The 27,997-nt window shown below is 39.7% G+C and overlaps 1 protein-coding gene across 4 annotated transcripts; it reads right to left on the bottom strand.

The window, feature by feature from the left end:
- Positions 1–247: 247 nt before the first annotated feature.
- rnf24 (ring finger protein 24) lies at positions 248–27,594 on the bottom strand. Of its 4 annotated transcripts, none has more exons than XM_079646193.1 (6): positions 27,111–27,594; positions 13,733–13,882; positions 11,458–11,500; positions 10,376–10,417; positions 6,927–7,006; positions 248–4,427 (listed from the first exon to the last, which is right to left on the bottom strand). In XM_079646193.1, exons 2-6 carry the CDS (start codon positions 13,873–13,875, stop codon positions 4,286–4,288), a joined length of 450 nt encoding a protein of 149 aa, XP_079502319.1. In that variant the 5' UTR covers positions 13,876–13,882; positions 27,111–27,594; the 3' UTR covers positions 248–4,285. The 4 variants fall into 4 exon arrangements, with proteins under 4 accessions (XP_079502319.1, XP_079502320.1, XP_079502321.1 ...); XM_079646194.1 differs by lacking the exon at positions 27,111–27,594 and adding an exon at positions 21,991–22,129; XM_079646195.1 differs by lacking the exon at positions 27,111–27,594 and adding an exon at positions 16,684–16,736.
- Between the last annotated feature and the right edge of the window lie 403 nt (positions 27,595–27,997).

Below are 27,997 nucleotides of genomic sequence, written 5' to 3'. Positions count from 1 at the left end.
CCACAAGGTGGAGGTATAACACAAATATTTAGGGCTAGCTGGTCGACTTGACAATTCCCAAGCCAAATATTTATCAAACCTCAGAACACATTTATGATGAGCAGTTGATCATTACATTTGTACAACAAAAATATAGAGTTTAACCTGTATTAGATAACATCAACTTTTCTATCCAAGGCAATACATATCTTCAAATCATTCCCAGGGTAGAATGTTTTGAGTGTATGCAAGGAAAAACACTCAAATGTTTCCAAAACTTGGAGATTTTTATTTACAGTTCAAGTCAGTTACATGCAACATTTTCTTAAAATGAATAAAGATGAAATTAGCAAAAACAATAAAAAGAAAAATGCATATTATTTTCTCCAAAATAGCAATATACAAAAATAGAACTTACAAATACTGTACAGCAATTGTCTCCAAAAATATTCTGCTGCAGAATTCTTAGTTTTACAAACAATGTCTGTGAGAGTCCACAAACATATCAGTGTTAACACAAGTGTGTGTGTGTGTGTGTGTGTGTGTGTGTGTGTGTGTGTGTGTGGGGGGGGGGGGGGGCACTACAACAGTTTCAGAGGAATAAATAACACACAATAAAAACAGGAGGAAAGTTCACTTCAGGGAGGCAGTGATAGAGATTACAAATACTAAATGGTCTGTTCGCTAAAACCAACCATGGAAATATAATGAAAACCCTCGTCTATATTGTTTAATAAAACAGTAGAGGTTTGTCATTTTCTTCCAGAACATGGCTTTCTGAGGCCATCATTCTGACGCTTTCTACCCTGACTACATTTGTTATGTGAAGCAGTGACGTCGTCTTTTAAAGGATTGTGACTGGTCTATTTATAATAGTGTTAACTGAGAAGCAGCGCTGACGTCAATTGTGAATCCAGAGGTGGGAAGCCTTTTAATGCTATCCAGTGGCGGACTGGCACGTTCGGGACGAATCCCGATGGGCCGGTACTGAAGTGGGCCTGTCGGACGATGTGGGCCGCTCGGATAAGTCACTAGTGTCCCCCCCCCCCACCCCCCCGTCGACAATTTACTTGCGGTACCGAAGTGGGCCGTTCGAGAGTCCCGGGCTGATTTTTAGTCCCAGTCCGCCCCTGATGCTGTCTATATTCATGGCTGGCTCCCTTTGCTTTTTTTTACGTGACAGAGATTCTCCCCGTCTCTTTTCCTTTCAAAATGTAAACCATCTTCATTATTGGCTAGGACTTGAAACCATAATCATTCCTTTTTTAGTTGGCACTTTGATTTTTAGTGGCATTAGGACGCCAAACAAGAAGGTAAAAGGGACGTTCAGTTGGAAAGGCTATACGTGTTTACAATCAAACACAACACTTAATATGGCCAAATGGCAGGAAGTGCTCAGCTGCCATTTATTTCATATGAAGGAGCATCTTTTTTGCACCTTATTCATAAATACACTACTACTGACACTTGTCTACATACATTTAACAATGGTGATATCAGTGGCAACTTGACTATGCAAAAAAGCGTGCTTTCACAACTTTACATTCCAAGACAAAACCGTTTAAGACTTGTGTTACTCGCACTGAGCTACAAAAGATCTCATTGTTCAGGGACAGTGGCAGAAAGACTGGACATTTGCAGTGAGATAAGAGAAACAGTGGCAGCTTCTTCTTAAGATTAAGAAGCAAAAAGGTACCAAATACAGTACATCACCTGCCATACTGTTGCTTATTTGTTCCAACATAAAGCCACAACCTCTTCATTAAAAGCCAAAGAAAAATATGTATTTGTTTTTGTAATTCTGGCAGGTTTTGTTTAAATAAGGCTCATGTGGACATTAGGTTTCTTTGAATTTTAGGTGCCTGGAAATGATTATAGTTTATCCTCAGTGGGAAGGGCTGCGTTAGTGTCAGAGAATCGGACCGTGATAAGGGCATGATCAAGGACTCATAACAGGATAAAGAAATCCTGCTTTTGCTTTCATCTAACAGTTGACATTGCCATCTTGCTGCTTGCTCTGAGCCAACCACAAAGGTCACCACTGTGGGGTGTGTGCAGACATTCAGCAGAGGTTACATATCAACTCCCAGAGCTCTGCTGCCACAGGAAGTGAATGGCATTGTCATTATTTAAACCCATCTATGTAAAGGGAACCTCAGCAACTCTGCCTGTGACAGTGTTTCGTGTTTGAGAATTAAGTCTAATTTGACATTTTGAGTTGTCAAAGGCCCAAGTAAATGTTTTTTGTGTTTATAAACCAATCAGAATTCAAAAGTATAAGCCTGTTAAGTTGTTTATTTTCCATCAGTTATGTTTCTTTTGTAACTCCAGAGCACATTGTTTAACTTGATCTAAATATTCTCTAATGTATTTCATACCTTTTTTTTTAAAAGTACAATTGTAACACATATCCATCTCATCATAGGTCCATCACTCTGACAGACAGCTTTTTTTTTTTTTTTTAAAGATCAGCACAATTACCTACAATCCATTTACCAGATGCAGCCAACAAAGGATGAGAACAAAAACAGAACCACAAAAGCTGGCGGCGTTCAGAGTTAATGTGCGGCTGGCACAAAAGAAAAAGCTCTCTGTACCGTACAGAAAGAGGGAGAGAGGCGAAAGCACCAGAATGCTGCAGCCAAAAAGCACTACCCTTTTTATATGTCTGTGTGTGAGTGTGTGTGTGTGTGTGTGTGTGTGTGTGTGTGTGTGTGTGTGTGTGTGTGTGTGTGTGTGTGTATGAATGAAAATGCTGCTTCATTAAAACCTGCTGACAAATGACTGTGTGTGTGTGTGTTACAAATAATAGTGTTTATCTTGACCAGCAGATATGCTGATGATCTGCTGAGGGCAGTCATTCCGATGCAGGTATCATTCTGCAAACTCAAACACAGTACTCTATGCAGCTGTACCAAGAGATTGCAATAAATAAAAAAATAAAAAATACATATAATATATATTGGGAGGGATACAAAAAAGAAAACTCTATCTGTGTATGCAGCACATTTTAAGTAGGAGCTGAATCGGCAGTGTCTGCTTCATCATGGTCTCTAATACATTGGGTTATCAATCATTTCTTTTTCTGGAGATGTGATGCAAATTGGAGATGAATCAACTTGACATGTTTGCCATTTGTTGTTTTGTGAAGTGTCTCCTTTATCTGAAGCATGTTACTGTAACATTAACACAGCACTTCTTCAATAAAGTAAAAATATTGCAGCAGCAGAGCAAAATGAAACCGGAACATTAATGTTACACGTTGTAGATCTTTGTATAATATTGCCTCATTAATGTGGTTTCTTCTGTGGAACAGTTTTGTGGATAAAGCACCAGTTTTTACCCACTAATACTTGTTTAGATAATCACAGTTGTTAAAGCAGTTACATCGAACTGTGATTTCTGTTGGAGAGGCATGATTGTTTTTCTGAGTAATGCATGGGGTGACTACATATAGCCTGCGCCTAACAGCACTTGTATATATCGGATGTTACCTGGTGAATTCCTTTAATGAAAATACAATTTGTTTACGGTTCTTAATGTTTAAATTAATAATAAAAAAATACAGTCACATTATAAAAAAACGACAAACAGGCAATGAGGGAACGAGTTCAATAGGCTTCGTGTGAGTTCTGGTTTTCAACACATTCAAACCTTTTCACATTTGTAAAGGTTGCTTTGAGTCTAATTTCTTATGTGTGTTTTTTTGCAATTACAGCTGAATAGGTATTGTTGTCCCTTTGAGATTTGTTGTATAATTTACAAAATAAAAATGAAAACCCATAAGGCTCTGTACAATACATACAAACAATAGTTAATGATCAAATGTAAAACACAACCTTGCTTCTAGGATCACAAGCAATTAAGGTTTGCCTTCTCGTAAAGTGCTTGCTAAAAATAATCAAACATTTCGTATATTTAAGTGTATTGTAGTTCTTGGCTTTTGTTTGTCTGTCCTCCTGGTCTTTAGCTGGTGTCCCCAGAAAAGTGCTTTGGTTGAGAAAAGTTATCGACCACATCTTGGCCAAGAGGTAAACCTCTTCTACATCAACTCTTCTTCATTGTCCGCGAAAGAAAAACCATGAAAACGGTTGATAATCAGTCAGATCTGATATCAGGAAATCCTTTTTTGGAAACCAATACAAGGATAGGAGCGGTGGCGATGGCAGCTTTTGTGTCTGCGCATGAACTCCAGTTTGTCCTCTCTGTCCACAGACTCATAGTGATGTGTAACTGTACAGGCGAGGGTGTGAATGATGGGGTGTGTGTCTGTGTGTGTGTGTGTAGTGTGCTATGAGAGAGTCTGCTAGACCAGGTTCTCGATGCCGGGTAGAGGCTGCTGTATGGGCACAGGGGGCTCCGTGCTGCTGGCCTGCTGGGCGAGCTGCAGGACCGGCATGTTGCACAGCGGGCACACTTTCCTCACCTCCAACCACTTAATGAGGCACCTGGAGGAAAACAGAGAGTGAGCATACGGTTAAGGCAAAAACACGAGAGAGATAAGGGAAGAAGTACAGAAAGACTGGTTAGGTTGACTCACAAAAGGTGAGTGCTGAAGCCTTTATATCAGGACAATAATATTATAAAGGCCATAGGACATAAACGACAACAATGAATATGTACAACTGCTAATGAGCTTGGCAAGCTTGTGCGTAAGGCAAAAATCATATTTTGCCATAATTCAATGTATTATTATATCTGTTCTTCAGGATGAATTTAGCTCATCATAAACATACCGTTTAGTAGGCAAACACACATTGAAGTAAAGAAATGGAAAATACATATTTGTGATGATTTAGTAACAGTGCACATAGACTATTGGCCATGCACACACTGCGGCTAAACATATTCAACGTAAACAAAGTGTGGCGATCACAATGTACAACAACGCTGAATAAGTGCATAAGGTCAAACATGGGGTCACAGACAGCTTCATTATTATGAGATTGTTCTGCGCTCCAGCTGTGTGTGGACTCTCACTGAGACAGAGGCAGGGGCTGTGCAGTTTCACAGAATGATCGAGTCTGGTAGTCTATATTGCAGTTGCACCTAGCAGTTCTCTGATCTGAAAGTAACTTAAATGTTGTAAACATTGGAAAACACTGAAACAAGCAGTCCATTAACTCAGTCAATGCAGCCAAACTGCAAAGCATTGTCTGGTTCCAGCTCTACTAATGTGTGTTTTGCTTTGATTATCTTTGGTTTTTGAACTGTTGGCCAGTCAATACAAGACATTTGGTCTACATCTGAATAAGTAGCTTTCACTATTTTCCGACAATTATAGATTGATCCAGTACTTGAAAAGAGATAATAATAAGATAGCATGCTCTTCACCGCTGATGTTTTTGTTCATGGTCTGCTTTCCCCCTCTAAAGCAGCATGGCTTTACTTGTGCACACACTAAAGGATTGTTTATCCAGTGGATTCAGTGAGTTGTGATCACTCCTGCTGCAACTGGGGGGGAAACTAGGCCAAGGGAGGTGTCGTGCTGATAAACAACAGTTCCAATGGTCAGGGCGCGGGGGGAGGTGTGTGTGGGTTGGCTCAAGGTATCCATCATGTCCTGGGTTGTCCCACACGTCTACACAGTTGGCTTTAGTTTTATGTACAAATATACATAACGATTAACTCTTTGTTATTGTCGTCACCTACTTGCACTGCATCCAAAATAACTTCACTCAAGTGTCTGAACATGTTTTAAAAGGTCACCTATTATGCAAAATCCACTTTTTCGTGTCTTTTAAAAACATAATCATGTGTCCACTCTGTGTAAAGAGATTCTGAAAGTTTTATCCTGATCCATTTATATAAAAACCTGTCTGAAAATGAGCTGATCAGATTTTGGCCACTTTCTGATGTCATAACGATTTTTTTGGCTTGTTGGCCAATCACCAACCAAGGTAACCCCCGCCACCTTATCACCTGAATCTCCTCCTAGAGCACCATTAGGCGCTTTCACACCAAGTACTTTTCCCAGGAATAGTTCGCGGAAGTTTTATTTCCTGGAACTATCTAGTAAATCGCGTTCACACCGGAGTCCCTGAGGGAGCCGCTGACGTCACTTCTACTTCTGCTTTGGGTTTACTGGCAGGCCGCAAACAACTTCACGGCGTATACTTCCACCCGAAGTACCCGGCCGGAAGTCCCCGATGTTGGGGACTGGCTTCAATAGAAGCAGCTGGGAGTCTTCCCAGCAGCTTCTACTGAAGCCTTCCGAGTAAATCGCCAGAAGCGCCGACACCTCCTCATTACTCCACCGCTCCCAGGTTTTAATGCTAATGCTAATAGTGATAATGCGAGCAAATAAAATGGCGGCTTCACAAAACTTTTTAGAGTTTTACGGGGCGTGGTTTGCAATTCGCCCAGCCAATAGAAATTGGAACCTTTTTCTCCCCAGGAAAGTCCCTGCTCTCTAGCAGTGACTAAAAAGAGGTGAAAAGGTTCGCAAAAAAAAGTTCTAGTTCCAGATCTTTTTGGTGTGAACGCAAAATCCCAGGAACTATCGGAACTATTCCTGGGAAAAGTACTCCGGTGTGAAAGCGCCTAATGTGTTCTTTTTAACCAAATATCTCTCAGAGGGGCTTGGGGAGTGGCTCCTTATTTTCATCTAAAGTAACAGACACAGAATCAGCACTTTTGAAACAGGGCTGAAACAGAGGGGTTTATGGGAAGCTACAATGCATGATCTGTTTGGTATTTTGAGCAAAACAGTTCAGAGACATGTTTTGTATATATCTGAGACCTATAATATATTGATGAAAAATAGTATTATAGGGGACCTTTAATATGTCTATTTACAACGACTTACTGTGTCACGGTTAAAATGACTACGGGTGGGTAAAATGGTATGAATATGTCTAAATCTGCAACTTTCCACATGTCCTTGACTTATGTTTGTGCACTTGTGTGTTTACATGAATGTTAAAATGTCAAAACCTCATACTTACTTCCTATGAAAGGCATGTTTGCATGGACAAATCCCCAGCTCGTCTTTCTGTTTGAACTCCTCTAAGCACACCGCACAAATCTGAAAGGAAGAGGGGGCCGTTAGAGATGTTTTATAAGGGGGGGACAATGCAACATTTTAGATTTGTTGGTAGACTGGTGTTCGTTCCTTCAAATCTGAAATATGTGTTGGTGTATGAAAGCAAAGGTCAAGCGCTCATGAAAAAGACAACTGTGGCCAACATCTGCAAAAAATGTACACAAAAAACAGAGCAGTAACTGACCCACTGTGTTCTGTTATATAACTCGCACTAAACCCACACTGGGGATTGGTTCAGTTGCTGGTCAGAGGCTTCCTTGAGAGAGGCTTCCCTTAAAAAAAAAGGATTCCTCCGTTTAACAGGAAAATCTGTAAAAACACTGCGATGTGAAACTTTCTTTCCCCTAGCTTTTGCTTTTCGAGTTACAGAGCTAAGGAAGCCTGAAAGATATAAAGAAACAGCCATACAAGTGGACCCGCACCCCAGAGGGACTATTAGACCATATCAAAACCTAATCTTTGAAAGAAAAACAAACATGTTTTCATGGGCTATGTAGCCCGGTTCTACTATCTAATGATCTCAGCTCCGTTAGCAATAGCTTCTGTCGTATTAGATCAAATAAGTCAGTGATAACAGAAGTCCTCTATCTCTCACTGGTTTCCTGTGACAGATGGAATTCTGAAGGACAGGTTGGAGTTGTTATTCATTTTTTGTTTGTTTAAAACACAAACACGCGGAACTGTTCACCAGGCATGATGCCACGAGTCATGATCTGCCAGATAGCATTAGCTTAATGTTTTGGCTGTATGTGACAGGGTCATTGGAGCTAAATCTAGAGTAAAATATCTGAGGGAGTGTTCATCTTTTTCAGTGCACCCTGGGTGAATACTTTCCATTTTGACATACATTTACAAGAATATGCTGGAACAATTTGAAGCAAAGCCAGTTTAGCCCACAGTCATCCACTCACATGTGGTTGGGGGTCTAGGTTACAGTGACATCTCATCTTTTAACATGTAGCTGGGATAAACAGTATAACGGGCATTCAGGAGGCTTTGCAATCAGAAGGCAGAACCATCATGGCTGTTTCTTTAGAGCAAAAGAACAGAGGTTCCCCTGCAGATGCTGGATGTCCGAGCTTGTCACCCTGTCCCTACGGGTAAGCCCACCCCTCCAAGGAACCTTCTTTTGGCAACTTATACTGTATATGCAATGTCATTGTTTTTCCATCACAATCTAGAGCAGGGGTAAGGGTTGGCAATAATCAAACCTCCCAGAGAAACTCATTATTGGCTGGTAAAAAGAAGCAACTGGCATCTGACTACCCTCTCCAGACCACCATTGGACTAGCATTGATAGGACAAACAGTGCAAATTGAAATGGACATTTCAAATCTTAAGAAACTGGGCAAAGAATAAGCCCACAAAGTATTTCTATCACAAAACTTCACCCAACCCGTGGGTAACATTTCCAAAAAAAGAGTTTTAATCTGGCAGTCTAACCCTGTGACTGTTACCCCTTTAGCCACACAGAATATATTTTCTCAGCTCTACATTACAGAGGTGGATGGATAAGGAGGGATGAAAAGAACAGCATGGGGGCTCTGAGCTTTGTCTCTTGATGATATTTAGACACAGAGCAATCCTCTGTTATGTTGTCTGTCTTTCTCTTTTTACACGTGAAAAGATCAATGTTTTTGTTCCTTTCAGTGCCTTGTCTACCGTGTCACTCTCACAGTTGGGATCTGGCAACCTTCCCAAACTTTTGACAAAATCTCTTTCTCCCTATTAACTGAATGAACCAAATTACTAATTCAATGCAAAACACATGGGCTTGTGGGAAAAAAACATTACCATAGCAAGTGGGTATTAGGACCAACACACCCTCCTCCTGTAATAGTGAGGAGGCATCTTTTGCATCACCTCTGATATTTGCATTATCTTTACACACCTTTCTAAAATATGATAAAATAATGTAACCATAACAGATACTGACTTTTAATATACCGTAGATTGGATTAAGTTATAGTTTAATACCAGGTATAGTTTTATGTTTATCAAAAGTTATTACGTCCTTCTCTATCTAGAGCAGTTTGTCCCAACAGTCGATTACACACTGATTTGAATACAAGGCAAACCACCATCTCACTCACAGAACAATCAGTCGACTGCCATCCCATAGACAACAGGTTTTACTTGCTGTTTTTATGGCGGGTCCGTTTTTTTCTTGCATAGGCTAATTATTAGCTCACGTATACATTTGAGTGTAACAACGATTGTAAAAATAATAAAAAATGAAAGATATTAGATGGATTTGCATTATGTTTTTCTTCACATATCATATTGTATGAGGTATTCTTTGATATATGAGAAAGAGGGGTTTAAAGTCATACTAAAAAAAGGATAACTGATCAGGTTTCACATCAAACAACCTTGAACATGAGTTGCCTAGTAAGTTGATCACATATTAGCACTCTCACTGAAATATTCTATAACATTGCAGAGATTTAATTCATGCATTTTAGCCAATAATCGTGTATCCAGGGTGATCCTTTGGCGTGGGAGCCTTCAAAACTAGGTCATCCACCTAGGCTAGTGCGCGTGTGTGTTTTAAAAAAAAAAAAATACAGCTTGGACATTGTGTCACAGTCGTATGACACCTTCCAATGTTTTCTCTCCGTTTCTAAAAACATAAACAGCGCAAGCCCGCGGCCGGATGAAACAGTGGGAAGTTACAACACTGATGACAGGAAAGTGTGTTTAGCCACGTGTCAAAGCCCACATGAAGATGCTATTGTTAACATTTCATTTGCACTTCAGTGTTAAAGGGAGGGTGTTCCTGGATGCAAAGTCAGTGCGGGTGCTTAACACACCGATTGCTGCCTGTAATTTGCCAACCAAGCCGAGCTCATGACCACGGGATGCAAGCTTTCACAAGACAGTAAAGACTGATTTACTGAATGTTAAATTACTTATAATGTTTATTTCATCACCGTTGACAAACTAGACACAACCCAGAAACTATATAAACCCAGTAGACCTACAGATAGCCAGAACATGAGTCCTTACTTTTTTAGAATTGGATTGTCAGAGCCAAGAGGTTTATGTTCATAATGTCGGCATGAATGCACCTTCTAGAGTCCCAGGGCTTAGCCTTTTATTTCAAATCAATGGAGAGCACAGTGCATTACGGCACAGCCATCACTAATGCATAACCAAGAGCAGCAAAGTACAGAGAGGAAGACCTTTTGACAAAAGTATTGTTCAAATCAAGAGGAATGTGACTGGACAGATCGAAATAACTGATAACACTGCACATTGTGAACTTGAAGGTTACATTACAGAATGTACTGTACACTAGATAGTAAGAGATCAGTTCATAATAACGTAAGAAAGAAGATGAGTGCTTACCTCATGCAAATTTAGCTCTTTGACTTTTTCTTTCTGAATGACCTGAGAGGCATAGTGAGAGATAAGAGCAGATTAGGTTCTCTGGGAATACAATAAAAGACTAAACATAAACATCTACGGAAATAATCAGAGTGTAATTAAAAAACAACAGGTTAAAAAACTGAATCAGAGATACTGTGTGTTATAATATAATTCACATTACAGTCTTGAAGTAAATGCATGTGCACAAAGGTGTGTGTGTGTATGTGTGTGTGTGTGTGTGTGTGTGTGTGTGTGTGTGTGTGTGTGTGTGTGTGTGTGTGTGTGTGTGTGTGTGTGTGTGTGTGTGTGTGTGTGTGTGTGTGTGTGTGTGTGTGTGTGTGTGTGTGTGTGTGTGTGTGTGTGTGTGTGTGTGTGTGTGTGTGTGTGTGTGTGTGTGTGTGTGTGTGTGTGTGTGTGCGCGCGCGCGCGCGCGCGTGCGTGCGTGTGTGTGTGTGTGTGTATGAGCTTGCTAACCTTATAACCCACATAGAAGCTGGACCCATTACTCTTTCTAGCTGGCAGGTAGTTAGTTAATGGTCACCAGAGTGTTTGACTTTGACATGTTGGGTTTTTCTGCATGCTTGTATTACATAATTAAAGAACAGGGGAGTTGTGTCTATACCCTCCATCCCTGAAACTTGATTTTTTCAGCTGAGCCACTTGCTTCCCTTCAGCTTGAGTGCAGTTTAGAATGTTTTGAAAGCACACTTGTGCTCGCCGAACAAACTCTAAATATTGAAATAGTCTAGATCCATTCATAAGCATAAACCTCAAAAATACCTGCAGCCACCAGAAGAGTTAGAAACTTGATTTATGCACCAGCTGAACTGACATTTTAAGGAACAGAGGGTATCTTCATGATTTTACTAGACACATGCTCCCAGAACCGCATTACTGCTGGGCATTACATTTTGAATAATTTATTATCTGAAGTGTGTGTGTGTGTGTGTGTGTGTGTGTGTGTGTGTGTGTGTGTGTGTGTGTGTGTGTGTGTGTGTGTGTGTGTGTGTGTGTGTGTGTGTGTGTGTGTGTGTGTGTGTGTGTGTCATTGGAATGCTTACTTGTTTGTATGCATAAAGCTCTTTGTGCGCCTGGTGCCGTAACCTGGGGAGACGGAAAGACAAAAAATCTGTTTGATCAGGAAGGGTTTTTACAACAGACCAGGTCAGTTAGAGTTTCATACATGTCAAATCCTGGAAAAAGAGAGAGAAATTACAAACATAGATGTAATACTTGCCTTCTGATATTAGTCAGGTGAAAAAATACTGACTAAATAAAGATTACATTGGAATAACTATTTTCAGTAAGGAGTGCAAATAGATCACATTACTGAAAACTTCTAGCTATTGGTTCAAGTTACATATTAGCAGATGTCATTCATAGAAAACCTTAGGCCTTAGTGTCAAACTGAACACCAAACATTAAGTTAAATATAACCAATACAAACAATGTTAAAGGTTTATATCCAACTGTTGGTGTAACTCTTTGTTATCATCGCTCTTGCAAATGAGCAAACACAAAACAACTCAATCCAAATAGAGAACAGAAAGAGTACTGTGTAAGAAGAGAATCTATGTACTGAGGATAATAATAAAATATGTAGAAAAAAGGGGAGAAAACAACAGAGATAGGAGAAATTCATAGGTTTGTAAGATTTACCTCCATTACAAGTAACCTTAACCTCTCGCAGCAGAGTGAGAGGGATCTGTAAAACAAGCAGCACAGTCTAGGAGAGAAACTGACATTTTAAAGAAGTCAGCAGGAAAAGGTGCAGAGACTCCTAAGGGTCGAGGACAGCTGGTCATGGGTTAGGGGGTCGTGGGTGACTGATGGGGCCATTAAGTGCAATGTCGAAGTGTGAGAGGAGAATAACCAGCTGACAAACTAAAAACAGGTGGTCAAATTGACCCCCCTCTTAAAGCTGCATTATCATAATTCACCTGCATTTAATATGGAACTCAAAATCTATTATATGTATGATAGCCATCAATTTAAATGAAACATGTCCAAATGGTCTACCTTGTGGTATGTCACCAAACATAAACACTAAATACAAAGTTACTTAATAAAATGTTTAGGCCATGATCATGATTTCAGCATTCAATGCCTCAAGTCTTTAAGACTTTGAGATAAAAATGCCCTTACGAAATACTTAAAATATATATTTTGTATTTGTTAAAGATGTATACACCATTGCATATTTCACATATGTGTGTGTGAACTGAATACTCGCTGATAGAGAAGCTTGAGTTCCTCTGTGAGAGTCTGCCTTGTGTCAAACTATATGTGAGTGTTGGTCACATGTCAATGCTAACGTTAATTCCTTATCATTCACCTCTCAATGTAAACAAGAGCCACATAAACTGCATAGAAACCCTACGATTTCATGGCAGGCATTGACGTTTAATTAAACTATTGCCAATTTGTAAAAGTAGTGGCTTAAAATGAATTGTACATTCGTCATGCATGATGGTGCATATCATTTCAGTCATTTGGGGCCAGTCCTTTCGGATTTGGTTCCATAAAATGCATCTAAATGGCTGTTTTTGCCTTCAATCACTAAACCAGGCAATCTTGACTTTAGTTTTGAATCATGGTTCTAAATTAAAGTTATAGGGATTTTTGTTCACAGTTAGATGAGGAATCGTAGCAACAGTAGTAGTTAACCTACTTACCATTTGCCCTGCAACATAGGACATGGCAGGGTGGCGAGGGGTGAATTTGGTTGAGACCTGCTGCTTCTCACTGTCTTAGATCAAAAACGCTGGACATTGTTTATTTTCAGTTTGTTGCTGCCATGAGAAAACCACTGCAGCAACAGGAGCCTGGACTCTTTGAAAAGAGCAGTGGGGTTGAAAAGAGGGGCTCGGGAATGACCAGTAAAGTACCTCCACTATTCCTGAATAACTGGATTACACTCATGACTAAAAGCCTGAAAAAGGAGCTTTAACTAGATGAACGTTATTGATGACAAACAAGAGGTTTAAACTTGGCTTGTGCCATGATCCTGTAAAGTTATCAATTGTAGTATCATAGATACTTCTTCCAACTGTGCTGTTGAAACATTGTGCCCTTGTGTAAAAAAGACGATTAGTAAGACAAATGTAAAAACACACATTTCTAAAAAATAAAACAAAAATCCTTCAACCTCAGCTGGAAGCCAAAGAAAAATGCCATACAGTTTGTGAATAAATCATATTCAGCATGCAGACAAGTTTAGCGCTGACCTTACAGCAATGTTTTTAATCATGTAGATTACTAGATTTATAGTTTCCATTCGTTTTAAGCAATTACAAAAAAAACGTAGCGTTAATGCAAAGATAGCATGGATCTTACCTTATTAGGTAGCAGCAGAAGAGGAGGCTGAGGATGAAGACAAAGATGGCCGTCCCAAACACCACAATGTAGATATTGAGGGGAAGATTCTGAAACCCTATATTTGGCATCCTGAAACTGTAGTGCGGGAAATCGGAGCTCATGGATATTCTGGATGGAGAGAAATAAATGTCAAAAAGTTTATCAATATTTTGTTGAACTTTAACACACTCAGTAAGTGAGTGGAAAAAAACATGGCCCAATAATAATGTCAAAATGTAACTCAGGGTAAGTTAGTTCCACTTTCAAATTAGTTTTACTTTCAGTATTACATAAACATTTGGGCTTGTTTAGGTTTTGTTTTACTGTAAATGCATTTAGCAGCATGTGCAGAGCTTTCACTTCTTTACAGTACATAGTAACACTCTCTGTTGACATTATTCCACCCTTTTTTTAGTTTTTCATACTTAACCCTAGACTAGAAGATGTGTTTCCATGTTTTTATGTGGATTAAATTTGTCTAAAAATGTCTAAAAAAAGAATTGTCATTAGAAACTGAAGACATCGGCATAAAGGCCTTTGCTAAGCCGGGTCGATAAAGATTAATACAAAGGGAAAGAGACACATGGTGTGTTTATATTTTCACACCAACCTACTATTCATACCAAGTATTTTGTAAAGTCAGGTATAGTGCATTACAACTGAATATTATGTGGATTTTGTGTAAGCAAGACATGCAGGATGTATACTAGAAATGTGCGAAGTACATTTGAGGTAGGTGTGACATCTGCTGACTCCGTCCTGATTTAACCCAGAAACCCGCAGACACTAAAAACACGAGAGTTATTCGCTAAAATACCACGGTATGTTATGGATAAATATGCCCTTTGGCCCTTTATTCCTGACATCCCTAACTAATGAGTCAGTGGTCCTTCCTGCACAGCTGATGTAAGAATTGCTGTATTTGGCCAGATGCCAAAACCTCCGAATGTACCCTGAACGTCAACAGTGGATGTCTGTCGCAATACCTGCCATACTGTTACTTAGAGGATATGTAAAAGTCTTATTGAGCTTTATACTTAACAGCCACCTTATATTTCACACATAAAGCATTAAAACCATAGACAGCGTTTTTGTAAAAAAACGGGTAAATAAAACAATGTTTACAAAGGCTATCGTGTAGCATGTATTTGACAACATTGTGTAACATCATATATAGCTTCCTGAAAAAGTGATTCATAAAAGCCAAGGCACACAAAGGGTCTGTTGGTCAAGAGCTTTTACTCGATATACCAAAGGGACATGACTAGACATGTATCCGCCTACCGGAGCGGAGGAGGAGGAGAGGACAGGAATAACTTGGCTCCTTTGAGAACCCTCTCTTGTGCCCCCTCCCCTTCACTAAACACCAAGAGCTCCATTCCTCTACACTTACTGGACAGTGGAAAGTTTTCAGAGTTTTGCTGAGGCCATTAACAATCCTCTCCTGCTTAATGATTACCCCATGAGTGTATGACACTGATACTTGCTCTTTTGTATATCACTTAGGTTTCTCAGAGTGAGGAACACTCTCAGCATTACCCTCAGAAGCCTCTTTATAACATTACTCCATCCAGTATCGGCTGTCATTATCGGTATCTCAATGCAGAGTATCCCCGTAAGAGGGATAAGCGTCATTTGCTGTGAAAATCACAGCAAATGACGCTTAAACAAGGGAAGTTATTTTAGTAATGATATGGCTCATTATATTACCTTGATTGGTAATGTAACTTCTGTAATTCAACATATGTTTTAATGTCTAAATAACTACCGACCAAGCACTTACATATTTTATCCATGTATACAAAAACCTCTCACTGTACAGAACATACGCAGCCACTAGTATGCAGAAGAGAAAAAAAAGCTGGTGGTAAATGGCCCTAACATGTTTCTATGGCTTCCTCTTAGTTCGAGACAGACAGCAGCTAAGACAAAAGATGGATGCCTTCAGTGTGGTGTGGATGACGCCAAGAGATTCAATGCCAATACAATTAAAAGGGAAGCCCAACCTTTACCAGGTAAAGTTGGCCACCTCCCAAAAGCGTGGTCCATTTTCTTTTACATTTCCAAACAGAACAGGGCATTTTAGATGTTGCTTTTGTGGCATGACTGTGTATATATTGTCAACGATTGAATAAGCTGTACATAAATAATGTAATGACGTCATTTTTACTTCTTTGTCCAAGTTTTAGGGCTGCTTGCCAAACTCCAGCCCTGCTTGTCCTTTGGCTTTCCCTTCAAGCAAAGTCAACAGACAACCTCCCTTTTTCTCAACACGCAGAGCTACATGCTACTCACATAAGCTACAAGCACCTCTGGAGATAGAACCACTGAAAACAATTGTTTTACTAGCAAACTACTGCTACTAGTCCACTAATACAGTTACTTAATAACATTTCAAATGCAGACTTTTCTATAGCTTTAGTTCAAAAAGACAGACTGGTGTTGATCTTGCAAGACCACTTACAACTAAATCATTATTGTTTTCCTGTAGACACACACATACCCAAGTGGCGCCTTCATGCTGAAGAGTAGAGGTGTCTGCATAGATCTCTAACACATGTCTTTGAGAAGTGACATAACCTGTCCTTGAGAGCGTTGTCACTGGGTTGCTTCCTGTTTACTTATTTAGATCATAGCCCTTCTTTGCCCCCTTCATAAAGGCTCCATGCCAAATGCAAGCCTCGCTTCACCCTCTGACTCTCTCTAAACAGCCACAACAAGCTTCCCCTGCTTATCTGAAGAAACAAACGTGCTGTGGAGCGACATGCTTTATACACGCACAAAAACACTCTTCAGGGGAAATTTGAAAGCAACACAATGACAATCCTCCCTAAATAGTAGATGATTAAGTAAGAACAGAGGCCTCTAAAGAGTAGCTGGAAATCACTTCTGTCCTTTCAATAATTTTGGCTTCAAACTTAGCACTTAACTTAGAAATGTTCCTTTTCAGCTGCAGCTCCTGTAGCCAGGGAGGTTAGCAAATGCTACCTAGGTGTGTAAAAGCAGGTCCAATTTGAGATGTGGATTAACATATCAGCTTTAAATAGTCAGCTGTGGCTCGTCACCGGAGAGGGCATGCACCTCCAGTGAATTGGCAGCTAAAGCTACATAGTTTTCTCTGAGACATGCTTGATGGTGGTACATAAACATTGTTAAGATTCAACAACCTCAAGGAGTGTGAAAGGCTCATTAGTTCCCCTTTACTAGTAATCCAGTAAAGCTATTTCAAATCTTACAAAAAAACAGTTAGAAATGTTGCTTCTGCTTGTGAGCTTGTTTTTTTCTACAGTCATGCATCGCATTCATAATACAAAAAATGTGTGATGTTTTTTCTTCAGAACATCTCACCAAGGAGGATTTTGAGAAATACATTAACTCTTTTCGTGCTTGACAGATGTTTAAAACAACTTTACAGAATGTTGTAAGCCAACACAACACTTAAATCTGCATAATTGTTAGCCAGTTGTGAAAAATGACCTGCTCCCAAACATCCACTACCACAGCTTCCATGTAGCTTAAACATGACAGTTGCAAAGCTGCTAATTGCTACATCAAAATAACCCCATGCTAAATACAGATGACATAACATGGTGTCAGGCCTTCCCATCATTGCTGTAAATCACAAAGTGTACATTAGTATTAAATGGATGCTGGACATGGCCCTGATCATCCATATAATGTGGTGGTGCTATCAGCGAGTAACATCTACACTGAACTATTCCTACAAACAAGTCAGCTACAGGACTGCTAAAACACTCGAACAAGAAAAACTCCATCTTTACAGTTCAATGAAAAGCTACGGAACAGACATGTAGCTCATTAAGCTAGAATGAGTTTAGGAGGGGGGAGTATTCAAAGCAGGTTTGACTTATTGAAGGTCCTTCTTCAAAGGTAATCTGTTCTTAGGCTATCCTCTTCACTATGTGCAACACCCTTACAGTATCAAGATTTGCTGATCCAGAGGACTTGGATAGATCAAGATATATCAGGAAATGTAACCCTTTCTCAGTAAACAACTGTTATATCACTGACACTAAACACTAGAGACTAAACAAATACGCAGTCCAAAATGTAATGTAAAAACTAAATGAGTGAACAGAGAATACGTGCAAATGCTTCCATACAGTAAGGGAAAACTGAATGGATATGTTCGTATGATTTATTTGTGACCAATATGTAGACAGTGCTCCACTATCATTATCAAAACATCAAATGAGTGAATTGACCAGTGGTGCTGGTCTATAAAGTAGAAGTCAACAGACTTGAGGTCTATCCCACGGCCACGACCCAGGGAAGCTCCTCTGGCAGGGAGTAGCTGCTCTACAACTTTCAGAGGAAATTAATTAAAAACTACTCGTAGTCAAAGCTTAGCAATTAGTCCTGCTTCCTGTTATTAAATAGCTTAAAGTGCATCTAAAAATACCGTGTTGCCCTCTCCCTCTTTGAAACTGAAGGGCCCACTCGGGACGAGAGCCAAACGTGCACGCGTCACTGGCTGAAAAACTAACGGTTGAAGGGGGGATGTATATTTAAAATGCAATGGTAGTGAACAGATTTAACATAGAGGATAAACCTATTAGACACCAATAAGAAATCCTAAAATGTAATGACTTGGTATCAGTTATGGCGCTGTTCCACTGCAGGGCCTCGCTCGGCCTAGTACGGTATGGCTAGGCCTTGTTAGGCCAGGCTCACTTTATGCTTTTTTTCCATTACAATTTAGGGACTGGGGCAGTAACTATAGTAACGCAGTGTAGGCGGAGCCGTGACGTCATCTTCAATGCGAACCACAAAACCAACATCAGCCGTTAGCTGTTAGCACTCAGAGCTCACAGCTCCTCATATCTGTTCAGAAACTAGACAAAAGTTAAACAAGTACAAACCACAGACTGTCTGTGTCATGGCGAATACAGTCGCTGGTTTATTTATGTCTGTATAGGCCGTTGTTGTGAGTGTGGACGGTCGGAGCATATACAACGTTAGCTTAGCCGATCTCCATTCAGAAAACACGCATTTTAAAAAGGTTTTTCGCCTGCCGTCTGTCTGCAGACTTGTCAAAGCATTAATTCATGGTTTTTATTAACCGGTATCAGAATGTTGTTACTTCTTTTTGAAACGTGTATTACAATTAAATCACGGTCAAATATGTTCATCTTGTTGTAGTTGCCAGCGATTCTCTCACTAGTTTAGCTTACTCAGCCGGGTTGTTGGCCCGGAAAGAACTTCGATTTTGGAGAGCCAAAAAAACTGTGAACAAGTACCCGCTAGCCGGAACTACGCCTAGTGGGAACGCAACCAAAAACGGGCCGTGGCACGCTTAAACCGCGCTGTAGTGGAAATGCGCCATTATTGTCTTCTAGTTGGAGAAGACACGCAGACATTTTCACATGACCTCACCCTGTTACATAGGCAGCAACAAGATCATGCACAGCACAGCACATCACATTTATAGGATATGAGCGCCTGTGTACAAATCACTCTTCACATTCAATGTGAACGGTTTCCTGTGTTATGATGGAACAGAAAGATGTGGTAACAAAGTGAATATCATCACTTTTTCTGCACAACACATTGCTTAGTCAATATCAACGGTTATAGAGCTACATCACATGTAATTGCTGTATCAGGAGGACTAAACCATATTATAAAAGAGACATACTTTTGCCTGTTAAATTAAAACTGAATTGATGCATACAAATTGACATAACCCGGACAAAAATGAAGAAATGGAATCATAGTATGCGACTGCTACTAAGTAAGTAACGTCTTAACAAGAAAGGTAGCCACACTCTTTTGAATGCACACAGCGGATGCTTATAGGCAATACCAAGACTCATGTCAAACAATTACCAAGAAAAAAACCTTTACAAGTCAGCAAGAAAACGGTTCAGTCAGCGTGTCACACAATACACATGAAAATCAGATCTTTGTTTACACTCTACCCCTCTTTGTGAACTAATAGAGCATTCCCCTACATAAGATTGAGAAACAATCGAAACTTTCAAAGGGTCTGTTTAGATCAGGAGGAATTTGTTGTAGGCTATACTTTTATTTTCCAATAAATCAATGAGCTGCTAGTGTGTGGGAGCTCTTCGTCTGAGGATAACATCACTCCCTAACCAAGTGAAGCAAAGACAACACCTTATTACGACACCTTTTTCTTCAGTCGGTCGGTATTGTTTCACTATTGGACACACTATTAGTATTTAGTAATTATTAACCCAGAATACAAACACAATCACTTCTTGAATAACCCTTTCAACTACGCCAATAAGTCATTACCTATTTGAGTTACAAAATGGTTTCATTTTGACCTATTCCATGTAAAATAAGTATTCAGACTTTCTTAAAAAGTGAAATACATTACCAGTGTTTCCCCTACCATTGTCTTGGCGGGGCGCTGCGCCCTGCCAACGGAGCCCCGCGCCCTGCCTGAAATTCAAGGTGTTTTTATTTTGTTTTTTATTTAAAAAATATATATATATAGCACCAAATTTCAACTGAAGTCATCTATCTACGGTCACTTTTCCCATTGAACATGTGCTCTTTTATTAAATAAACTAAACGCCATGTTATTTATCCAATGTGTTCATGTTTCAGTGTACACTGCTTTGCGTATTCACATTCTCCCTCCGCTCTGTTTCTGAAGGGCGGGGCTCACACACACACACACACGAATGCACACACTCGCGCTCACAATCAGAGACAAGAGCGGAGGAAAGGAGAACAACAAAGTGTAAAAAAGTCAAACAAATCTGCTTTATTGGCACGAGCTCTGCTGTCTGCCCGTTTGTGTCCCCCCCCAAGTTTCAAATTCGTTTATTATTATTTTTTAACCGCAAGCCGTTATCGTCACGGGAGAAGGACACACACAGCCTGCCCAGGTGGACGCGCGCGAACGCGACAACGAACGTAGCGTGCGCATTCTAAAAATAGCTCACAGATGGAGCAGGTAACCCGGTTTTGAACTACAGTATTGAGATGTGAGTTGGTTTATTCAGTAAATTAGCTCAGGATAATTGGATGTTCTGTCTACACCTGTTGATGTGAGGCTAATGCAGGACTTGCTAGCTTGATGCTACCGGCATTTAGCGGCAGTGACTCAACAAATTGCCACTTAAAATGTATCGTCAGCAATGTATGACAAGTAGACTGCTTGTTTAATGTTACACTAACACCAATAGCTCAATATGATCATAACACGATTGCTTTCATATCAGAGATCAGATGAGGTGGAGCTGCCTCCAGCAATAGAGGATGAGGCAGAGAGAAGCAGCAGCAGCACAGGGTTGCAGCAGGTATGTTATATGCTGTAGTCAGGTGATTTAAATGTATCAATGAAAGGAAGAAGTGTAGACAACATGATAAGAAGGGAATACAGTTTAAATTAAAGTAATACAGTATAGTGTAACACTGTACTGTATTACTTTTTAATGTCCAAATACATTTGTTACTGTACGATATCGATAACAATAATTCACAGCTCCTCTCTGCTCCAGAGGATAACAAAAATGTGGGCACCCCGACATTTGTTTTCGAGCAGCACCCTGCCAAGGCAGTAAACCTAGGGGAAACACTGATTACAGTACACATACTTCACAGTTTGATATGTGATACCAGTTTATCAAAAAACTGAAATCTGATTCAAGACAATGATTAGCATGTGGGAATAGTTGGCAAGAGTATCTGTAGAACACGGTAATTGATCTTTAAAACCATATCAGAAACCATATTTGTATAGACTTCTCTTTATCAAACAAAAACATCTGACCACTAATGTTTTCAGACAACCGAAAATCATTCTTGAACAAATCTGACCGGAGAACCCTCTCTCGGTCGTTGCAAAGTCATTACGTAACAAATGACTAACAATGGGATGACTGTAGAGCCTAATCAAACATAATGAACACAAAGCCACCCATCAGACTCCGCAGCCCTCTTCTATACCCTTCTCATATATAATAGTAGCTAAACTATTCGAATCCAAATCACATGGACAAACGATGACATTTTTGGACCCATGATATTTCACATTTTTGACATGTGATAGAATAAGTGTCATGAAGCTGCTGAGTAATACTTATATTTGTTTTTCTAAAGAAACATTTTGGCAATGGGTTTGAGAATACCCTTGTGCTCTGTAATTTTCCTCTCCATAATTGTTGTTTTTCTTAATGTATCCTTAACACTTTTCTTATTTGCTTGTTTTATCCTGTGATCAAATAAGGAATACCAACCGTAGCTCTGTACAGTAGTCTCTTGTGATCAGCCCACTGCATCACATTCACCAGATGCTGTCCAAATGAGAAGTGGAAATTTCCACCAGCAGCCACAGCCGTGCTAGAGATTTGCACATCTGAAACGTAATATGCCAAAGGGCAGCAACACACTCCGGGGCCTCAGAGGAAAAGCAAAAGGGCTCTTGAAAATGTTCTGGCTCTGGTTAGTGTAATGCCCACATTCAGATGATACTTGCACACCAAATGTTCAGTCATTTGATTGCGGGGAAGTTCTGAGGTGCTGGCCATTCCCTCATCTAACTGTCCATCAAAACAAAATTGCTCATAGTTTAAATGTTTTATGACAAGACTGGTTAGTTAAATCATTCTTTCAGCCGAAGTGGAGGAAACAGATCGATTACAAAGCATAGAAAGCACACAGGCTTAGGATACAGCTCTCAGGAAGGGGAGTATAATGCTTCAAAAGACTCTTTTCTCTCTAAACGGTATGACAGTGGTTCTTCCTAGGAGAAATAAAGATGAGAATATGTATGTTCACACACACCAATTACTTGTGAAAGCGGTGTACAAAGTTCAGGAACTGCGTTTGAACTTCAAGTCCTAAAATATGCATTAAAAAAAGTGTGCTTTTTTAAAGTTGTACCAAGTTCTACAGTAAGTAGGTCGCTGTGATTATTACTAGTTTTGGAGATGTGGGAGGAAAAGGACTTGAGAGGAGCTGACAAAGTCAGCCTGATGCTGATTGAACTAGGTATGTTCTTAAGGTGATAGTATGCAGACTTAATAACTGTTGTAATGTGAATGTTAAAATGCAGGTCTGAGTCCATCACTGCTCCTACATTTCTTGCTTTATTTGTTGTTTTAAAGTCTGCCGTCTGAAGCTCTGTGATGACTTTTAATCGTTCCTCCTTTGCTCCAAAAACAATAATCTACTTTTAATCTACTTTTCTTTAGTGAAGTTTTAACCTGACATAGCTTTGAGATGTTATTAATGCCTGGAATGGTGTCTGAGAATAAGGGTTATGGTTTTAACTATAAATAAAACCTCTTAGAAACTTGGAATGATATATCTGTGAAAGAAGAGCGGTTCATTCATGAACTAAAATCATGTAAATGTGACAGGAATAAAAAGTGTGTTATGACCTTACTATATCTGCCCTCCCCCCTTCTCTCTCCCATTAAGCTCATCCTTCCTGCGTGGACTCTGATAGTAACACAAGCTGACACAAACAAGAGGAACTGACACACACAGCTGTCTCATAGCGCTCGTCTCCCCGTATCCAATGCCACATTTTTCTGGAGGATTTTTTTTCTACTTTCAGTGCTCCATGTCACCTCATTTGACTGTCAACATTTGACTTTCTACCCAATTTAAATTCTATTTTTTGTGAACTGTTTGTTGACTTGTGTCTATGGTTGTTTAGTACCCACACATTGTCACCTTTTAATCAAGAGTGGTCAGTGATTTCATTTAAAAAATAACCGTTTCTAAACAGTACCACTGAACAAGATTATAATTACTTGTAAGAATCCTAATCTGTTGCCATGTCTTTTTTAGTGATACCTACTTTAGAGCAACCGGACCCTTGGTCTGCATAGTGCAGGGTCACAAGCACTATAAATAAAAACTGTAGTCATGTGAGGGTGAGTAAGTCATGCTGAAACATAAAAACAACCTGAACCCAATACACATCGTATCGGCTCTTGGGGTTACACTTAACTGCAGGAAATAAACAAAAACTTTAACTGAGACAAAAAAAGCATGCAAAGGTGTCGAACCACAAACTATGACTAAATCTAAAAAACTCACTTTATTTATAAAAGGACACCCACATTGTATGCCTACTCATTGAACCTATTTTCAGAGAATTTTTAGTCAATCTTGAGTGAGCCAACTTGATCAATCACCGATGCCCAGGCAGTTTATGCATGACACTTGGCATCCATTTGGCATGAGCACAACAGATCCCCTAATTATTCGGAGCTCCGTAAAACGAAGCTGTCTCTGCTGTCTGACGGTCGATTTGACACCATTTTTATATTTTTGTTGTAATCATACCGTTTTTTGACTAACAGAAATATTGTTTTCTGGTACCACTTTAACATTTTCCGGGGGGAAATCTGCATTTCGGTATGGGGGCGCAAGCCGAAAGTGAGGGCGCAGCGGTTCAGACTAAATCCTGCATACTGTATCTCAAATGATGTAGCAAGACAGATTATGATATGCTACATATTATAACGCTGGGGTTGAAATTAGATGAGTAGACAAGTAAACATATTCAAAGCACTATTGTTTTTGTCCGTTCATTTTATTCACATTCGAGCTGCTTGAAGGATGCCAGTTAAGGTTAAACCACGTTACAGTTTAAGTTGCTTACAAGAGAGTTGTGGAGGGTTAACATAAAAATGGACCACAGCATATTTTTACCCTGAAGTTAAAACACCGAGAGTAAAAAGACTGGCCTACTAGCCACACAAAAGGCCTTTTAGTCTATTATGGTGACATGAGCTCTAAGGCCTATATATATATATATATATATATGTGGCAATACTGTGTAACAAAGACAAAAAAAAATCCCATTAGGTTATTTTCCACTAATTCTGCATACTAATCCTACACTACTCAGCCACATCTCAAATGTTGCAGCAATTTGTAGCCTATAATGAACATGTTGGACCAGCTCTTCATGGTTCAGGAAACACCAGTTTGATTAAATTGATTCATGTAATGTAGTAGCTGACTGTTCAACCTTTGCCCTTAATTTGAGGCACCAGTGCTCTTTAGTCAATTCATTAAGTAATGCTCATTTCCTCTGGAAAATGACAGAACTAGTTTCAACACAACAACATAACTGCAATAATTGGTGATCTTATCATAGAGTAATTGTTAGGAATACTAAGATCGAGAAGATTTTCTGCAGATTGTTCCACAATGAAGACAATTGTTGCAGCCCTGATAAACAATCGGAAATACAGGATTGGTTTTTACTTTTGGTAATAGTTTTTTCAGAAATATCTAAAGATCTTTAAACCTAAATACCAATAAAACCATTCATGACGGTGAAGTAAGAAGACCATCAGCACTTGCTGTTACAGAAGCCAAGTGTTGCACCTACATGATCACCCTCCAAAAGTAACAGGAAGGCAAGGGCTCAACGCTCGCCTCAGGATTGGGTTGCCGCTATTTGTTATCAGGTGAGCTATTTCAATAATTATGTCATTTGAGCCTTATACACTCTCATTGAAGAATACAAATGTTATCTGGCTTCACCTCTAAGGAAGTAACATTATAGTCATTTAGCAAATACTAAATTATTTGCTATTACTGCTAGTCATTGGATACTAGGCTGGCAAATCAACAGATCCTAGATGCTTCTTTGGCCGCACAAAGTAATGAAATCTGCAGACGACATAGTGTTCTGTAATATTGTGAATGTGATGACAAATGTATTTATCCTAAGCCTAACAACTGTAAAACCATGCATACTTAAAAACACCCACAAAATCTGACCACTGCAGAGAACCAAAATCAGTCTGCCTGCTTTTACATGTTTTTGACTGAGCTTTAGAAAGCATTTTTTTACTAGCTGTATCTAAAGGTTGCCTGAAATTGCCCTAAATGCATGATGTTCCAAACCTGAATGTTTTCTTTGCTTTGTGCCTGTATCTAGCCGAGCAGTATCTACTACAACGCATTTACATTTGTGTATCGACTCGTGCAGTGCAATGTTTGACCACTTCAGCTCAAGATGAGTTGAGTGCTAATGCTCACATTGCCAAGCATCTCTTCAGTATTGTGTTTAAGACAGTCTTATATTATGATTTCTGTCTTGAAAATACATTTTCTTGTTTGCATAAAAATCATTTTCGAGCACTATCATGGCTGCATGGTTTAGTGACAATATTACTTGCATTTGAAGGAGAATTTACAGGGACTAACAATACTTACCAATTGCATCTGTGTTGTTAAGAGGCCAGATGTTTAGTTTGGTTTTCACTCTCAGAGATCAGAGAAATTCCACACATGTGCACACTGTACTTTCTACCAGCTACTTAAGTAAAATAATCTAGCCTGTCAGCATACCTTCTTGCAACGAAATCACAAATCATACATTTGCATCAGTGGCATTTAAAACATCTGACACCCACAATTCTTAAACGGTAGAAGGCTAAGCAGTATCTTCTCCATGATTGAGATGTATTCCATCAACAGATGCTATTAAGATGACTGATTCAGGAGAGGACACTGAACATTGTCTCTGGTTAGTGGTTACATGGCAGCTGCTTCCACTGCAGGCAGTCGTTCAATATGAACATGATTTCTGACAATATTTGGTTTACATTATAACAGCCCTCTCATGCACCATTTTTTATCAGATTAGAGACCATAAGCACACATTTCCTATAGGTAAATCTCTACAAAAAAGCTGTATGCACATTTAACTGCCTCATACTTGCCAACTACACCCACTAAGCGTGTTATGGCTCATGCGTGTTCAAGTCTATGGTTACAGCCCACACAATGCTGTCAGTGTTGACGGAAACGCAGAGAAAGCCCTGCTGTGTCCCTACCATCACAGTTTTCTCTTAAAAGTTAGTTTAAACCATGGTTGCTGCTCTTATAATTAATAATATGTTATTTGCGTTGATAGTAGTATACACATCATAGAGCTGAGTTGACTGTACCCAGTTATGGCACTATGAGAGCTTTAATGACAGTATATATCGTTACATTAATACAGGTTTATGTTGCAGCTAAGATTAAGCCAATATGTCTGTGGTTATTTCTCATTAAAAGGACAGGAGACAGCTGGGCGTAGGCTCGCTAGCTAGCAGCGTTTACGGCTAGCTGCAAATGACATAGCGTTTAGTTTCCCCGGAGAAACCCATTGTCCACGTTTACTAAAACACAATAATAGTGTCAGTTCAAACATCCACACACAGCTCTTCAAAAACCCTGTGATGTTATAATGTGAATAACTGGTTAAACTAGTGAATAAACAATACCTTTGACTGGTCTTAAAATAGGACTGCTTGTTGCCAAGTACAACACATTCAATATAACAGTGTTAGCAGCTAACAACAAGGGGTTAAAACAAGGAGTAGCATCCACTCACCAGCGGGTCTCTCAGCCCAGTAGTAGCTATGTCCTTCAGCTGTGTATTTCTTCACACACTCGGGGTGCGAAGAGGCTTTGGAAATGGAGCCAAGAGTGTCCTAGCAACAAAAAACGCTTTAGCCAAAAGTGCCCTAGCAACAAAAAACGCCTTCTCTTATCGTAACCAGACCCCGGCTGCGGGGCGACCTCATCACACAACCCCCGCCTGAGATGTTGACCAAATCCCAGCTGTGGTAGTGTGGGAAGCAGAAGCAACAAAAACACTCCGTTTATAAATGAAGAACGTGGTGGATGGACGTGTATGCAGGAAGGGATGGGTTCCCCGGGCGAGTGAATTCCCCTCTTAAAAATCCGTCGTTATGCAGAGGGTTCGCAATCAGCACGGCTCTACGGGCTCTACACGTTGCACAGTCCACTACAACCAGTACAGATCCGACCTCCCCCAGTCAGCTCGGCATACACAGCGATGGCTCCGCTGGAGGTTTTGAGCACAGCATGAGGGGAGTGATGCTAGCATGGGAGAGAGGGGGAGGTAAAGGAGGGAGGGAGGGGTACTGCACATGGTCACGTAGCCATTGCAAGTGATTCTTAAAAATATTGGGGCATATTAATCACTACTGGTTCCTTATTGGTAACTGATGAACTCAAATACAAATAAATCAAGAGGGCTTTATTCATATTTCCGTCCAGAATAAAGAATTACATCTGAAGTTATCTAGTGATGTAATGAAATTACATCAATTAAATAATACATAATTATAATCACATAAAATAACACATTATTACATAAGAATACACAAGTGCTAAGTATACTTTTTAAAGCATAAATATAAAAGAAACAAATACACAGTAGGCTTATAGAATTGATATAATAAAACCAAAATA

The sequence above is a fragment of the Notothenia rossii genome (assembly GCF_949606895.1).
Source record: "Notothenia rossii genome assembly, chromosome: 1".
In the NCBI taxonomy this organism is placed as follows: domain Eukaryota; kingdom Metazoa; phylum Chordata; class Actinopteri; order Perciformes; family Nototheniidae; genus Notothenia; species Notothenia rossii.
This window is presented reverse-complemented; position numbering and strand designations above follow the sequence as displayed.